The 18480-nt window shown below is 40.1% G+C and overlaps 1 protein-coding gene across 1 annotated transcript in view; it reads right to left on the bottom strand.

Moving 5' to 3' along the window:
- Positions 1 to 18480, bottom strand: part of b3glcta (beta 3-glucosyltransferase a) — a 70003-nt gene that overhangs the window by 9392 nt on the left and 42131 nt on the right. The window contains exons 7-11 of the mRNA XM_078245633.1: positions 16020 to 16156; positions 15829 to 15892; positions 14578 to 14709; positions 10903 to 10972; positions 5714 to 5827 (exon numbers count right to left, since the gene is read on the bottom strand). Of these exons, the coding sequence (XP_078101759.1) occupies positions 5714 to 5827; positions 10903 to 10972; positions 14578 to 14709; positions 15829 to 15892; positions 16020 to 16156 (517 nt within the window). The remainder of the gene's footprint in view (positions 1 to 5713; positions 5828 to 10902; positions 10973 to 14577; positions 14710 to 15828; positions 15893 to 16019; positions 16157 to 18480) is intronic.

Below are 18480 nucleotides of genomic sequence, written 5' to 3'. Positions count from 1 at the left end.
GAAAACGGGGATCCCAGAGATTCGGCAGACAAGCAGCAAGACATTCCCAATCATCCTTGGCCTTATCTGAGAGATGTTTGAGATAGTAGGCATCAAGAATGACTGTTAGTTGTAACTCTGAAAGTATGAGGAACTTCTTAATTAATGCCTTTTTTTTAGTTTGTTTAGTAATTCATATTTTATCCTTTATTTTCTTTCCAGAAGCCATATTTGAGCACACACACTTACATGTAGACTCCTTGAAATGTTAAAGTGCTCATATTATGCTCATTTTCAGGTTCATAATTGTATTTAGAGGTTGTACCAGAATAGGTTTATGTGGTTTAATTTTCAAAAAACACCATATTTTTGTTGTACTGCACATTGCTGCAGCTCCTCTTTTCACCCTGTGTGTTCAGCTCTCTGTTTTAGCTACAGAGTGAGACATCTCACTTCTGTTCCATCTTTGTTGGTAGTCGCACATGCTCAGTAAGTACTGCTAGCTTGTCCGTTGCACGGCATGAGGGTGTGCCATGCTAGCAGCTAGGCGAGCATAATAACGTGTGTTACAAAGTGACGCACGTTCGTCACGGAAGTAAAGGCTGGACTACAATGGACCTTTTTCACGGCAGACATTTTGACTTGTCATAGTAGGAAAAGCACAGCTGAAATTGATAACCTTAACGATGGCTCAGTTCCATCAAGTGTCCCAGTAAGATATTCCAGTGAGTCAGCATGCCCAATACCAGGGCCTCTCCTAAGTGGAATGCAGCCATCATTAATAGTTTTGAATACACCTTTGCTTTTCCTACTATGACATGTCAACATGTCTGCCGTGAAAAAGGTCAATAGAGCTGTTTGGAGCAGTTTGTGAACAGTGTTTTCTGTTGGAGATGGTAAGTCCCTTTGGGGTGGACTTTGGGCTTTTTCACTTTGTAAACCTATAACGTGCACAAAAAAGATATAGAACACAATAAAGGAAAGGGGAAAAAGACAAAAAGCATAATCTGAGCACCTTAAGGGGAAGATTAACAAAGAGAAACTGGATCTGTGAATTCTCACAGAATCACAATTCTTATCTTGCTACTCAGAATCTTATTAAACTGGAGTCCCAGTCTCTGTCACAATAATCATACATGTGATGTTTTAGGCCTATTGGCAGACATCCATTTAAAATGTAGGCAATGGCATATAAAGAGCCTTTTTTCCATGTCCACTGAAGTTTCTCAGCTTGCACTCATTTGTGTGGTCAAGGCTACTTTTACTTTTATACTTTAAGTAAATTTCCAAGCCTGTACTTTGTTACTTTTACTTGAGTAAAGAAGTTAAATCAGTACTTCTACTTTTACCAGAGTATTTTCTAACACAAGTACCTGTACTTCTACTTGAGTACGGGAAGTGAGTACTTTTGCCATCTCTGAGAATAGGTAAACAAAAAAGCCACCAGATTGTATTTGTATCTATTTAAACCATTAAGTCTTTTAAAACTAGCACTGCACAGTATATGAACATTAACCACCAACAGTTCATTCTGAGTCATTCACTGTATAATACAATCAGACATGTTTAACAATTTCTCAGAAATGTTATGTTTCTAATGGTTTTTTTTTTGTTTTTGGTTTTTTTTTAAAGCAGGCTGGTTTCAGTCAAATGTGGCCTGATTCCAAACAATTGCACATTAGTGATGCATTATAAGAGGGATTGTACTGTCACCTTTTTCACTTTTTACATATCAGACGTCCAACTTTACACTAGGTATGCCATCTCAAGATGTTCTGCAGTTATGACTCTACTTTTACGAGATGCATCAGTGACTTCAGGGTATACTGGTTGTTGCAATGACGCGTAAACTACACACATATTAGCATTTTCTGGTGGCATTTTACCGATTTAGAGGGAAAGTAACAATCAGCAGGCTGGATGAAAGACATTGTCCTGCTCTTCACTAGCTGCAGTGTGAAACTCCTCCATCACTGCAGATTCTGGCTGCAGTCATGTGGTTCGCTGACAGAGGCAACATCAAGGTGTTATTTAAAGGTTTGAAATCAGTTAGAAATCGGATTTGAGCAGCTGGGGTGAGACACATCCTTAGAAATCTGATCAAACTTTTTTGGAATCAGATTAAACGGTCTTAAATGAGATCAGCAAAAATCTATTTCCTTGTGGATTTTTCCCATGAACATTTGATTTAAAAAAAAAAATCATATGTGATGACCCCCAGCGGGCATACAGCACACCTGAATCAGAGAGCATTGACAGTTGGTGCAAGAAGATTTATCTGTAGTGGTGTCAAGAAGGCAAAGGAGCTGGTAGTGGATTTGTTATAAAGCCAGAAGCCGCTGAGACCTGTCACTATCCACAACGAGGAGGTGGAGATGAGGCGGCCCACAAGTACGGGGGATGCATATCAACAACAACCTGGACAGACAGCAGAGCAACTTCACAAGCGAAGGCTTGAGTTTCATTCTTGACGAGGCTCCGCTCTGTAACAGACTAGACTGCATGTTCCAGTAGCCGGTGGCAGTTTGGTCCTTCACTGATTCAATGCAAAGAGATCCTTGTTAAAGAGCTGAGCTGCCTGGAGACAGTCAGTGAAGAGAGGCTGCAGACTAAGCCAGAATCTTTCAAACAACATCCCTCCCCTCTCATGCAGTGGGCTGAAAGGTGCTGCAGCTGATGCATCATCCCATTAAGGTGCAACATGAGAGGTCTTAGGTGCCGTTTTGTGCCAACAGCCATCAGACTGGAAAATAGTTTTCACCCAAATGGCCTCTGGCTCAGGCAATCAGGAGGGTGCAGAAGCAGAGAGCTACCCTACCCTAGGTAGCTTTGAGCGGTCTGACACTCCATGTACATGTTCTCCTCCGTGTTTCTGATTATTAGCATCCAGCATATTTCTTAAGGATGTTGTTGGGTTAAAGCTTCTCCTGAGGGATCACCAGGCTGTCAGACGAGCTGGGGAATTAGTTTTCCATCCAGGGAAGCCTGAGGTCTCATTTATAAAACTGTGCGTAGGATCCTTACTAAAAGTGTACGTATGTCCAAAAGCCAAAAATGGCGTACGCCAAAAGAAATTCAGATTTATAAAACCGTGCGTACGCACATCTGTAAGCAGTGTTCCCTTTATAAATCACAGATTACCTACAAGAGTGCGTACGTGAATCAGTGAATCTTATCCCGCCCTGAACACGACAATTTTTAACCATAAATAGTCAATGCAAAGCACCTCATGAATGCTGATCAGTATGTTATTGACCCTGGCAGTTGTTCTTTCGTTATGCCGAATCATGCCGAGTCATGTTGACTGGCGGGGAAAAAGCTAAAAACTTCTCAGACGTCCAAAACGGCAGGCATTACGGCACTCGGGGACAGTTTCGATATACCAGACCTAGATTTAACAGAACTATATATTATATCCAAACAAGCCTAAGCGATAAAGTTGAAGATTATATATAACATTTATATAAAACACTTAGCTGTTTGACATTTCCCTCAGGAAACAGCTGCTTGCCACCAGAGTTGCGAGGACCTGTATTTGGACCGGGATGACATGGTTCCGGTGCGTTGCCCTCTCTGCTGGACCCAATTCACTACATGGATCCAAGAGCTCAGCTTTAGGGAATCTAAATCGGCATATTAGCCAATCATCGTCATGGTCCCTGAAGTATCTTTTTCTCCTGATTCTTCCATTGGCGTAGTCCTCCTGCAGGGCCAGTGCCGTGCAGCATTACGCACAGGTTCACCACAGAATTCATGTGTTTACAACAATTTGAGATTGTTAACACCTTGCCAAAATCACAGCATCAACCAGTGGTATCCCCCACCCCGAGATACAATTTGAAGACGAAAGTCTAATGGGCAAAACACACTTTTCTTCATGCAGGTTTTATCACAAACAGTATTAAAGTTGGACCGATAACGAGGACATTAACGATTGCGCGAGAGCTTAACGGCTGTATTTCCAGACTTTGACATTTGATGATATATGCACAGTATTAAAGACAGATATTTAGTTATTTACACTGTGTTCTGCCGTTATCTAATGCTAGGGTATTTGGTGCTATCCTGTATTCCATGGAGTCGGGCTCCGTAGCGGACAATGTGACGGTGAGACCGCCGATTAAACATTAATAACACATTTTTATTAAAGATTTGAGTTGGATTTTACAAGGTGTTTATGGAACCATTATCACTCAATACAAGCACAAATAACACTGCTGGATTTAATCTTCATGGTAACGTGGATGATATGGAGTGAAAAAATGTGCGTGAGGCATCAACACAATATTACGAGTAATCGTTATTCTCATTTACTTTCTGCAGTCTGACTTCAGTTCACCACCTCACCATCTGCGTCGCCAATTCCCATTTTGTCTCCAAATTGTGCGTACGCATGGGTCAGAGTTTGCGTGGAGGACCGCACATTCTCCCGTCAAGTTGTTTTTTTATAAATCATAACCTTTGCGTGGGAAGTGGCGTACGCACATTTTCAGCCCCGTTTTGACTTGTTCAATTGTCCAGTGGGCAGTCGGACTCAATGACCAATCTGATTGGTGGAGTGCTAGCGCTTGACTAGTGAATCAGTGCTTCAGAGTAATGACAACAACGATCCTTCTTGACTTCTATCAACACTCTGATGAAAACAATGACTGACGACAGCGTGCTCTGTGTTTACTAGGTCGACAATACAGATTAGCGCCGCCTGCTGTTATGGAGACGTATTACGTCTCGAGCACGCACAGAACGTACGCTCAAGTGGGCGTCGCTTCGGTGTGTTCCGAGACACTTTTTTGAGAGAAGGGAGCCGACTGATCAGTCCGACGGTCGGTCGTCGGGTTGGTGTGTCAGAGCTGTAAAGCTTACTAATTAATGTTATATATCTTGTTTGGTTGTTCGGTACAGAAACATGTAAAAATGTTGTAGTTTAACATTGGGGTTATGTGCCAAACTTGTTGGTGTGACCGCTGGTTGCCTGGAAACAACATGGTGATGACCAGACTTCAGGAAGTCACTGCTCCTGGCCAAGACATTGTCCAGCACATTACCCCCACATTATTATCTCTAGAAACAGCCAGGCCAGCTGTTTTATCCCCGTTCCAGTCATTATGCTAAGCTAAGCTACCTTGCTGCTTACTGTAACGCCATATGTTATGTAAATAAAAGAGTGATATAGATCTTCTCATCTAACTCTCGCCAAAAAAGCCTAGAAACGTTTCAAACACACATACTATCCTTGAAACAACACTTGGACCCGCTATAAGAGTTTATACAGATGGACCTGACAGTCAGTCTGGTTCAAAAGGTCAAAGTGTGCCAAGATTAAAACTAAACTACGAGTGATGAAATGAACTTATGACTTATGATTATAACCAGCTCTTAAACAAACACATAACTGGAGCAAACATTTCATTAAACACGGACAGTCTGTGGATATCAACAGGGCGTGTTGGCCAAGCTCCTGGTGAGTAAATGTGCAGTTTATAGCTCTCGGTCAGAGAGAAGCTCCACACATTCAAGAACAAACAGAAGGCACAGACCCATTTACCGCCTCAGAATTACTCTGAGAAACAATATAAAAGAAAACGTGCTATTGATATTAGCACCATAATCTAAAAAATCCCAACACAATTGACTAAAATTTCAACTTTAGTTTTGACATTTCATTTCTCATGTAGCTGTATCTGTTGTTGCAGCTGAGACTGAAAGAGTTTAGCCTTTAAAAAGGTGCACTTACCTCTTTCAGTATTTGGAACTCCTAAATCAATGGTTGGTATTGAGGGATCAGCATGGTCACTGTAGTACTCTAAATAGAAGGCGTCCTTTTCCCAAGTCTTCTTTATCACAGGAACTGGAGTAAAGGGGAAACAAATCAATAGTGTTCACTAGGTTTCACAACAAGCAGACCTCTGGTCCTGAGAAAATGATTATTTCATATTGCATTGCAATACATGGTTTCTCTCACGTTTCCGTCTTTCGGATATGCTTGTGAACTATGAACCACCCAGACCTCTCAGATCTTCTGGGACAGGTCTGCTTGTTGTCCCCAGAATCAGAACCAAAAAGGGGGAAGCAGGGTTCAGTTTCTATGCTCCACATATCTGGAACAAACTTCCGGAAAACTGTAGGTCGGCACCTACTCTCAGCTCTTTTAATCAAGGCTGAAGACCTTTCTTTTTGACATTGCCTTTTTTTAAATTAATTGTACTGCATTGTGAATTGTATTCCTGTATTCTGTTTTTAATTTTGTATTAATTGTTTTTAATTCTGTATTAATTTCTGTTTTAAGTAAAGCACTTTGAATTGCACTGCTGCTGAAATGTGCTATACAAATAAAGCTGCCTTGTTTTTGATAAAACATTCTATTAAAGACAATTGAAGAGGTTCCTAGAAAAAAAAGCAAGCTAAGAGTCAAGCGAGAAAATACTGTACATTGAAAATAAAAAGAGGAAAATAAGATAAAATGTTATGCTTCTTTGATCCTCCCACCTTGCTGAATGTTCAAGAGAACTTGAAAATGAGTAGAAATATCAGAACTAGTATTATGTGAATGCCATACATAAAGTTTGAAGTATACAAACCTTGTCATGTGAGGAATTCCAGTTTGAATATATTTTAAAAACCTCGACACTTAAAAAGGAATTTCGGTATTTTTTTTAACCTGGACCATATTTTCCAATGTATTTGTGTCCACGTGACTAATGGGAACAACAATTTTTTAAATGAGTCCAATATTAAGTGAGAGCCCTGCAGCCTGCAGCCGCGAACCGGGCAGTACAGAAAGCGTAGCTTTGTGTTATCTAAAAGATTTTAAATTATGCATTTCGGAATTGTGCCAACAGCACAGCTTTTGAGTCTGAAGATGAGGCTAGCTGTGCTAGCATACAGCTACAAATGCATCCCAACATTGGTCCATACACTGCGTGTGTAAGTTACACATAAAAGCACGGCAGGATAACAGCAACTTCTCCATCTTTCTATAGTATAATAATGTAGTCAGACACTTATAATAACAAGCTGAGCCTGTCAGTGGCAAAAAACAAGCACTTTTAGTGAACGGACATTGGTGGTCGCTGTTGTCGATAGGATTATATTGCAGCCCAGTATGCAGCTGCTAGCTGCGGGTCTCGCTCAATATTTTTATTTAGTTTTTTTGTGTTTTTATGTTTTCCTGTAGATTTGATTGGGATCCGACTGATGAGATCTGGAGGTTTTGTGGTGACTTTGTGGTTGTCAAAGCGAGAGTGTACGCGGGCTGAGGACAGAATACCCAGAAATCTGCAGCAGCAGCTCAAGGCTGTGTTCAACTCGCATAAATCAACAAAAGTGAAGCAGAGTGACATATAGAACACTGAATAAATGAACTAAAAAACAAAAAGTTGAATTGGCTGGCTTCTGAAGGCTATAAAAAACTGACAACTGAGCTGATGAAGAACAGAAAGTACAATTACCCTCCAAATATCACACTGCTATTTACTAAACTAAACTAAAGTGCATCATGCAGGTCAGATGTTGATTGCCTGCTGTTATGGAGTCAACAATCGGTATATGTCAAGGAGCAGTTTGAAAATAGACACTGAGACTGACAAGCACCTACAGTACACATCTTAGAACAAAACACAACCTACACATGCACATTTGTAATAAAATCAAACTTTATATCAGACTTCTGGTTCAGTTACTTAACGGCATGAGATACTGAGATGTAACAGTTTTTAAAAATGTCTTAAAGAAAATGGAAAGGGAAATGACGGGCAAATGTACTTAGCATTTTAGTAAAAATGTACCATATGTTTAATGAGTAATAGTTACTGTAAGACTAAATTACTAAAGCACACTACACTATCAAATATTCATGTCACAACCTTTACTTAAGACTGTAATGTAGCAGAGGCACAGCACTATTCAGCTTTATACAGAACATATATGTGTTATATGCTATTTATTGTTTTGTTTTATTTCATTTTATAATATAGTCTGTCCCATGAACCAATTCAATTTCTGTCTTTTGTTTTGGTTTCCTTCTTTATTGTTTTGTGAATATATGGAAAAGTGTATTATGCGTGGCAGGGTCAGCTCAGTTGGTAGAGCCGGCGCGCATATGTAGAGGTTTATTCCTCGACGCAGAAGGTCCAGGGATCGAGTCTGACCTGTGACAGTTTCCTGCATGTCTTCCCCCCTCTCTCAGCTGTCCTGTCCATTAAAGGCAGAAATGCCCCAAAAAAATTATCAAATTGGTTTGATTGGTTGACAAAACAAAATCAAACCAAGGACTAGGAACAAATTTTCACAATTTTCCTTCGTTGCGTTTCAAATCTACACAGAGCCACACATAACAATGGAGACCTGTGTTTCCCATTTCTTTTTGATGGTAGTTGAAGGTAGTTTTACAACTGTTGCAGTATGAAAGTATCAAAAGATCTAACTTAAGTAATGAAGGTTGAATCTTTCATACTGTAGCAGTAAAATAACTACTTTGAGCTACGATTTTCCAATGATTTTAATAGAAGATAAGATTATTCACCCAGTTTTATACTCTAATTTCTAAATAGATGACTGTGCATTTTCATGTCCATAAAATTGTTTTTGTACTGTATATAATCACTACGGATAAAGAAGATAAAAAGCCTTAAAGGGGTGATAGAATGCAAAACCGAGTTTACCGGGTTTTAAGTGGGTAAAAATAGGCATACATAGTACCAAGTCCCATTGACATCCCTTTCCTCTGCAAATCTCACAATTTGAAACTGCTGCTGAAAACTGGCGAATCTCACCAAAGCTCATAGTTGACGTCAACTCTGTGGCTCTACCTTATTTGGCTCTAGTCTCTACCTTTGTCACGCCCCAAAATGTACATACACCACTGACCTGAGATCAGTTAGTCGGCCAAATCTAGGTCGCGCAGATCTCAGAAATGTTATACATTGTTCGTCTGCTATTTCATTACTAAATTCACTTCTGAGACTTTTTTATGCGAGAAATCAACTATGTAGAGCTCAAATATGGGCCGTTTTACGAAAATTGATGGCTAATTGCAAATTTGGTCCGACTGTGTCAGACTTGAGAAGCTCCACAATGTGCCGTGACAGGCGGCGGCTGCCTGCCGGGTTTGCTGCCTTCCCTGTCGGCCTCTCCCCCTTCACAGACCCGCTGAGCTGGAGCTCTGTCAGGATCTCACACACAAGCTTAGCTGCAAGCTGTGCTGTGTAGCCTACTTTAGAAAGAAGAAAGTTTGGAAGTTTTTCAAGGATGTTGAAAATGAACCACGGTCGTAAATGCAGTGTTCCAGGCTGTACAACGGAACACTGGAAAGAAAAAAGGGTTTAGAATGAGTAGATATCGGACAGTGGAGCGGGAGTTGTGGATCTAACGCAGCGGCACAGAGGACGTGCCTGTGGGCTTCACTCTCCGCTAAATGTCCCCGCGCTGAGACACTGAACTAGTTACAGGGTGAGTTGTGATTCCTTGTCTGGAAGTGGACTTTTTTTATGTCCCAAGGGTAACGTTACAACAACACTAGTTGTAATGAAAGTGTCGACACTTTGCATTTGTGTGTGTGTGTGTGTGTGTGTGTGTGTGTGTGTGTGTGTGTGTGTGTGTGTGCGCGACACACTGGAGGATGAAACTGTATCTGGTGCTTTGTACAGTAACATTAGTTAATGAGTTTATGTATTGGCGCAGAAATGAAGTTTGAAGCCAGCTGGAGATATTTCCTCTCCACTGTTTTAGCCGCGCTGCAGCCGCTGCTCGCGCCCGGGCATGTCTGTCTGTACTTTTGGTAACAGACAGTGTGTCTGTGTGTGCGTGTGCGTTGCGGGGTAGCTCTGTGTGTGCAACCAATCAGTGCGCAGCTCATCTAAATATTCATGAGTATACCATATTTGGAAGAAAAGCCATCGTTCCAAATAGAGCCATTCCACAGGGATGCATAAGGACCCATAGAATAAAACCTGGGACATTTTCAGCCCAACCAATGTTACATACCCTATTAGGAGACCTTAAAGGACAATTCCGGCGCAAAACAGACCTAGGGGTTATTAACAGATGTGTACCCACTCGATTGCTCTCCGGGACATGTTTTCATGCTAATCGAATGAGTTTTTAGCTTGAAAGAAGCTAGCGCGGATCGCTGATTAGCTTACAACGCTAGTATTTGGGGCATAGGGAAAGTAAAAATAAATCGCTATTTATACCACTAAAAAGGCTCAAAATATCACCAAACTTCAACGGTAGCATAATGAGGGTCCCTACATGTTAACCGAAGCATTGAGAACTGTGTAAGTGTACAGTGTGAAATACCCTATATAATCATTCTATCACTCCTTGAACACTTAGTGACATTGTAATTAAATACGAGGCTCTTTCATGTCTATTGCTTATTGATCTAAGCTAACCTTTGATATATAAATCAAAAATACATTTTCCACTTGTCTACATTTAAAACTGATAATGGCAGCTTGCCAGAGAGAAATAGTAATTAAGGTAATTAGTGCAATCACTCTTGAGCGACACTCTTTGGATGTAGTGTACAATTTGTCTGATCCCTCTGAAATAAATCTGCAATTTGATCTACTGACTGAACGCGCAACATTTTTATCAGGTTTACTGTGGATAGCTTGATGTCAGGCAGAGCTTGCACATAAATGGCTTACCATCAGTAAGTTCTTAACGTGTGCAGGATTGTCACATGATTGTTCATTTCAAGCACCAAGGGTGGTATGCAATCAGATATGCAATTAGATATTTTTCTTAGCCTCAATGCTATCAAATCCTTTCAGACATGACGGTGAAATAATTTAGTAAACGATTTTATTATAATAATGATGAAAAGCTCTTAAACAGTGACACATGTCAAAGTTCCATTAATCAGAATAAAAGCATGTGCCATTTAAAGGGAAATTCTGTAAGAGCGTCAGTGTCACTTACCTCTTTCACTGTGAAACTTCCTACACGTTTTCACAGCTACAAATATATCTTCTTTATTCACAGGCTCCCCCTTTGATGAAAAAAGGAGATATGAATAAAAAAAAAAATATGCTGACATGAACATACCCCATTCATCACATATGATGGAGACAGCATCTATTTTATATGCAACCAAATGGTTGAAATTGAGTTTACATTAAGTGTCGAAGTTGTCTATCTTCAAAGCGAATTCATTAGATATTTCTGTAAATGGTCTGAGGTCATTTGGCCCTCTAATTGTCTTTGGCTCTTCCTATGAAACTAAAGAAATACTGCAGCGGATAACACTGCAGTAAAAGAAAAAGTACGCTTGCAAAATGTAAAAGCGTTATACACTATATAATAGATATAATAGACGAGCAACAAGTGAGACTGGGAATTAAATGAGAGAGTATAAAATAGAAAATGAAACTTCTCCGTGTGGATCTTGGAACCCTTTGTTACCACACACGCAGTCCCAAATGCTACAGGCTGGATTGTGTTTTTTTACCAAGCTCAAAACAGTCACACAGAAAGATTCACTAAATCAACAACAGACCGAATGCATTAAAAATCTACGCTACATTAAACATGTCATTGGCTGCTGCACAAACCACACACATTTGGAGGCTGGATGAGATGTGCAGTAACAGTCTCTTGTGCCCTGATAAACCCCGAGGATCACATGGAAACCAAAAGCTGGACATTTTAACAATAATGTACAAACGAGGGCTGCAGCTTATGATTATTTTCATTATTTCATGTATTTACTGTTAGGAAAACGATTGCTTACTTACACATGCAACAGTTACAGAGAAGCTTTTATTTTTATAATCCAATAGTCACTGTTTTTCATCTCTACCAACTCCTGAGGGAAATATCTGGCTCTTTAGCTGCTAAACGCTCCACTACAGTACGTTCAGCAGCTAGTCGCTAACTTTGTCTGTGTGCTGTTTGGTGCTGACCATATAGTGTACAGTGGGTTTTTAGAGCTTTTGAGTTGCAAACAGCTGCCTGGTGCAGCTAAAAACGACACTATAGTGAGAGTGAAGTTGTGGGTCGGACGGATAAACAATGAGCTGGAACTCGCTGTAAAGCTCCGTAAAACCCAGGGGAGCTGCAGATTTGTGTGATAACTCTCGGTAGATTTCATCACTACCAACGACCCACATTTCACATTTGAGAGTCTGTAACCTACAAATGTTGATCATACAGACCATCAGGCTGCAGACAGTTATCTACAGTAGTGTCAAACAGACAGGCAGCACCTCATCCAAATATTACCGGACTGAGCGTATAAGCACAGATGCTTTGTTGACCAAGGCTCAAAATACATTCATATTATGGGCTTTACTGCTCAATTTCACTTTCCTCATCAGACTTAATGGTCTCTTTTTTGTCAGTTTTACTCATTTTATAAAATTTGAACAGGCCTTTGCCTCTGCATGCAGAGAGCAGCAACACCACAATACGTTTATTGCCTAAAATAAAAAGGACATGCTTTGCTGCTGCGGCCACTTTATTAGTTGTCGTCATTCACCTCCTTGAATCTGCCTCTTGAGGCTCTTGACTCTTTGTTGTCACTGCAGCCAAGTGCTGCTGTGGCCTCCACTTGGCAATTTGTCTTCCAAAGGTTTCAAACACTGGCCGATTACGATAGGCCCCCTCTTGTTTAGTCTGAATGGAAACTTCTTCCTGAATACTTATTAAACCTGTGACCTTCATGTTTCTCCACTGGCTGCTCCAGTCAAATAAATACCGTTTTATGAGGATAGCGATTTCCATCGGGAGGTAAAAAACAACAAATCTGACAATTCAGAATGCCACAAACATGTATCAGCCTCTAGACCACATATGTACATGCAGTATGTGATTTGAATCACAAATGAAATACTCAGACTGTATTTCTTTCTGCACAACTAAGAGGGGAGGGAGAAAAAAAAATAAAATCAGAATTGGGCCACTTTCTGCTGCCAGTTCTGTCATCCCAAATTCAATTCACCTCACCCACTTTTAACGAAGCCACAGTCACGTACACATCTGTGCACACATCCGCTTTTCTCAACATTATTGATTGTTTTAGGGTGCACGCTGCGGTCAACAACTGTCGGCTAAAGGATGGCTAACCTTTCGGATTGCCTCGCAAACCAAACGTTCTTTAAGCTAGAGCAAACATAATACTAACAATATATCATGTGGCAAAGCATTTTTATAATTCAACACACCAACATGGTCAGAAAAATAATACTGTAATGGTAAAAAAATGTTACAATAAACTCAAGTGCACCAGCAATAATGATTAAAGCTGACTGAAATAGTTCTTTCTACGGGACACCGAAAGTTGTGACCTGACTGACTTTGTGACCCACTCATGGTCTTTTCCCTCAGCCAAACCCACTCACTGGCTCCCACTCAGATACAACACAACATCCAGTATGGCCTCAAGATAGTGCCAATTATTTCCTGCAAGATTATTCTACTGTAAGAAACTTCCTGCCTCCTAGACATTGGTCCCGTGCACACACAAAACGTCTCTTTTCTGTATTATCTGAGATCATTTACTAGCAATATTAATTTTGTAAAAAAATAAATAAAAAAATCCTTCATTACACAATGATAGACATTTGATGAATTATTATATTTACAGTATAATTTAGTTTATTTTATATAACCCAATTTCCAACACTTATACTACATATTTTTACTACAAAGAAACAACACAGCCAGCTTATTCACAAGCAACAAATACGCCTAAGACAATTCTGCTTTATTTTGAATTCATCACATAATATGTGCTCATGAAAAAAAATATTCTGAGGAGCATGTGTGAAAGATGGACAACAAAAGAGGATAAAGACGATGAGAAATTGAGAGCTGGTTAGTCACCAGCTGTGGACAACATGAATTTGCATATGAATTTCAATTCCCTTGGTCCAGATATGATGAAAGGAGAAATCTAACAAATGAAGATTAGCCAAAAATATACAAATCAATATCGGAGATGGATAAACTTGGAACAGATTTAGATGAATATCAAAAAGAAGTTAATAAAGGCGATGAAACTCCAGATAATGGTGTGACGGCTCCTAGACCTCAAGACCTATTAAGTCCCTTTGGTTTTGTGGATCTGGGGACTGGCTAATGAGGACTGATGATGGACACCTGGATGAACTGATTGCTCACATGTCCATAAATAGGAGAGCCTGGCCAGTCACTCTTCCTCTCTCCCTCCTCAAGGTTGCTTGGTTTGTTTGGATTTAGTTACTTTTGCGTTCTAACATTGCTACACTACACACATCCATACACTACACACATTACTGATAAACTGATAGCACGTTTACTTTTGTTTATTTAAATACATTTTTTGATGACTAAATCAAATTTAGCAAGCAAAAAAATGACTCCTTTCTTGTAAGGTTAATGCACAATGTTCTGTGAAGGTATATAACGCTCAAGGCCATACTGCACCGTGAAATATTGGTGCTGCTTGGATGCGGCCGTGGGCACGAAGGCTGACACACAAGTAACGTAACATCATCACAGAGTTGCCAACGTCTCACAGCGAAGCACCCTCCGTTTCATGTCGTTTCATTTATTTCCCCTTACCATTTCCTGGGAATTGAGGACAATCAATGTGCACACAGAGCAGATACTCACACACGGAGGAGGCTCGGTGCTCAGAGTGGTGGCACAGTGGTGGGTCTGAGGAGAGTCCTCCGGCTCCGTGCACAGCTCAGGAACAGCAGTGAGATGTGGACCGTTCCCGTTGTCCCAGATATACAAGGCTACCTGTAATCACAATCAGAGTCAGAAAAAGGTTGCAAACGTAACTAAACTAACATATTAAACATTAATATGAATAACAAGTTTTCAAACTCAAGACAAGATGCCATCTTTCAGAAATAAATGCTTTATCATAATCATAACAGAAGAGATGTGGAATGTTTTCGGTCTTATGTAGTCAATACAACAATTTCACTCTCACAGCAAATGTAATATTCAAGATGACTTACAGAAGATATAAGGGGATGATAGAGAGGGAGAAACAGAGCTGGTGAATGTTACTGTACCCTTTTCTGAGAGAAGAGCTAAATAAAATCTAGGATTTAGTTGAACTATTCTACAGGGGAAGATCCAGATGTTACAGTAAAAGAATTCGTAATGAGGACAGTACAGTCAGTGTCTGAATATTGGCAACTGTCTCAAAGAATAAGGAACTACTGTAACTGGGAACTGACGTTTTGCCGACTTACCGCCTGGAGCTAATCTACTGACAGTGAACTGAATCGGCACTGAGAATTTATGCAATATTTGTCTGTAGTTTTGCAAGTGTTTCTCATTTGTACTTGCATGAGGTTGCATGTGCATGTTTGTGATGTGCATTATAGTGTTTGACAGCTCATTCATCTGCAAAAACATAACTTTATAGCATTTTAAAAGAACTTAAAATTCCATAATTCCGTTTGAAAATTCAGCAGAAGAAAAAAATTCCATTGCATCCTGTTTTTCTTACATTTTATTTTTACATAAAGTTTTATAATTGAATGTGTTGGACTGCACCCATGCCATCTCTAAGTGAACCACCTTTTCCAGACTCACCCTGATAAGTCTGATGCCGTGTTTACTCAATGAAATCCCTAGATGCCTTCCTGACTGAATTTCAGTGATAAAAATAAGAACCTTAATGCTGCACCATGACAATTCTCCAAAGTAATGAGATTTCACTTCAAGGTTAGATGGATGTCACGCCTCGCTCTTTTTGTGCAAATAAATTACAGTAGGTCGGCGTTGGCGTGAGTGTGAGAAACGAGAAAATTGTTAGAAAACGGCTGAAAACCAGCAGCCTCGTCATCACTTCCCAAACACAACAGGTCTGGATGGAAGCGTGTGCCTCGCATGTTATCTCACCTCATGTTTCAGGTCAATGGTGAAGTCAGATTTAAGTGGCTCATTTCTCACTTTGTCTGCAAGCCTAAAATGACAAATCACAGATTTTTTTAATTGAAAGTACAAAATATACAGTAACCTTTAAAAAAAGATATCACTGCACTGAATAACTCAACTCCACAGACACAAAGAGAGTCACTGCACATACTCACCGAACAACAAGGGGGGCGCTTACGGCCCAAGCAGCAGCGAAGTCTGGATATTTGAAGATGGAGGGATTCTCTGCAAACGCGTAATGATGGATGATGGTGGACTCCTCGTCATGGAGGGGCTTACCAAGAAACCACTCCTGATGAATAGGAAGTACGTGACAGGATGTCAGCTCAAGTGCAAGGTTATTCTCGTCACTTTAAGATGTTACACATTGCATCATTAACACATTGAGCTTCCTAATTTGGGAGTTTTCACACCGCGCTTGCCAGAAAACCTTTGAAATTCTTTACGGGGACTAGGTTTGTCACTGGCTGTGAAGAATAATGAGATTTCTTGATAGAACAAAGTTCAAGAGATACCAGACATTAAAGCCACAAAGGCTCTTATCATAGTTCTTGAAATGTCTGGAGTAGAAAAGAATCTTATATTATTGTATATATTATACAGAAAAGTATGTAAATTTGAAAGGAATAGTTCAACATTTGGGGCAATTTGCCTTTTTGAGAGTTAGAGGAGAAGATGAATACCAGTCTGTCTGTACGGTAAATATAAAGTGTGATTTATGGTTCTGTGGAGGCTCAACACAGAGCTTTCTCTGTAGCCTACGTTAGTGGCCTAAAGTTCATACTTGCGCGTTGGTGTGTGCGTTGATCTCTTTAACAGACTAGCAGAGCCGGCGTGTGTGTGTGTGTGTGTGTGTGTGTGGTAGAGCGATGGTGATTATCTTCAGAGTAAGTAATGACTCTAGAGTCCTAGTGAGAGAAACAAAGTGTCTCCTCTGTTCTTTCTGACCACGGTGAAATCTGGAGCAGGAGAAGTTAACCCTCTCCTTGATTTCATGTTGTCGATGGAGAAGGAGAACCAGGAAATCGCCGCAACGTGTAGTTTGAGAGGTGCACGTCAGGCTACGGCGTAGGGTCCGGCGTACGGTCCGTGTCTCCACGTACGTAACCACAGCGTAGATTTAACGCGGAAGCATGAATCACGCTTAAGCAGGAGGTTAGCTTAGCACCAGCGCCTCCAAATCTCACCATTTAACACATTGTAGCTCATTAATTTAATCAATACAAAAAGCAAAGTGTAAAAACACACAGCAGGTTATGTGCAAGACTGTTTCTTGTCCAATCACATTAACTTCCTGCAATCTCCGCTGGTTGCCTGGCAACTGCTCATAGCCAAAAAATAGTGCAGCACATAAACCCCCAAATTAGTTTGTGCAATTTGTTTTTGTACAGATATAATGTTCATTAGTGAGCTTTAGAAGTGCTGGTAGGTAGACTTGGCTTACCTTTAGACAGAGCCATGCTAGCTGTTCCCCCTCGTTTCCAGTCTTTGTGCTAAGCTAACCAGCTGCTGGTTCTAACTTCATATTGAATGCACGGATATGAGGGTACTGTCAATCATCTCATCTAACTTTCTGCCAGAAAGCAAATAAGCGTAGTTCCCAAAATGTTGCACTTTTTGCTTTAAATGTATGTAATGAGGTTATGTTAGCTCATGCAGTCATTCTGCTAACACAATATAATAATCCAACACACTGACGTGGTTGCCAAGTGTATTAGATACATCTAGCAACAACAGTTTAATACAACAACGTTCAGTTGTTAAAACTATTTTATAGACTTCACGTCATTCAACTTGATCCCTGTTCAGGCTGTAGTTTATGGCGCTGTTAAATTGTACTGCGTTATACTGAGAGGTATTTTTGTCTCGCTTATCACGTTAATACGTAGCTGGCCACAATGTCCTGTAACAACTGAGAGAGAAGTCTTTGCTTTAGGGCGTGTTGTAATGAATCAAATCATAAGTTGTTCCCATTGTTGTATCCATTGTCTCCTCCTCCTCAGGATAAGGTCGTGGATACTCACAAAATAATGAATTCCATTTCTGAGTTGAAAGTGAAATACAATACAGTGTCAAAATAGTCCAAGATGACAATAAAAATGGTTTCCATTCATTGTTGTGCAGACCAAAGCAAACCTCAACATTTTCTGATAAAAATGAGTTATTTCATCCTGTAGGCTTTACATCACAGTGTAATTATCATCATTTTTGAAAGCCAGCTCAAACTTGTAACAAATAGCAACAAAAAAACAAAAACAAATCCATAAACCATAATGATGGGCCAATTGTTTGGATTATTTTATAAATTCAAATTATTGAAGGAGAAAGCTATTTTGCTAAGCTTTATTAAGAAAAACATTTTCATTACAACCCCAATGTATGATTTTTTTGACTGCAGTGTTTATCCAACATTTATATTCAACCTACCCCACCGACCCATAACAAGAAAAATAATTTCATGAGTGGAGAGACGGAGCTTAAATTAGGTTTACAGCAGACTGGACTGACATGTCTGACAGGTGAGCTCAGGGCAGCTGCAGCAGAGCTGGAGCCAAACCGCTACTGGATCTGTTAATTGAAGCGATGATCAAGCTGCAGCTCCAAACAGTGAGCTTT

The sequence above is a fragment of the Sander vitreus genome, chromosome 3 (assembly GCF_031162955.1).
Source record: "Sander vitreus isolate 19-12246 chromosome 3, sanVit1, whole genome shotgun sequence".
NCBI classification, from domain to species: domain Eukaryota; kingdom Metazoa; phylum Chordata; class Actinopteri; order Perciformes; family Percidae; genus Sander; species Sander vitreus.
This window is presented reverse-complemented; position numbering and strand designations above follow the sequence as displayed.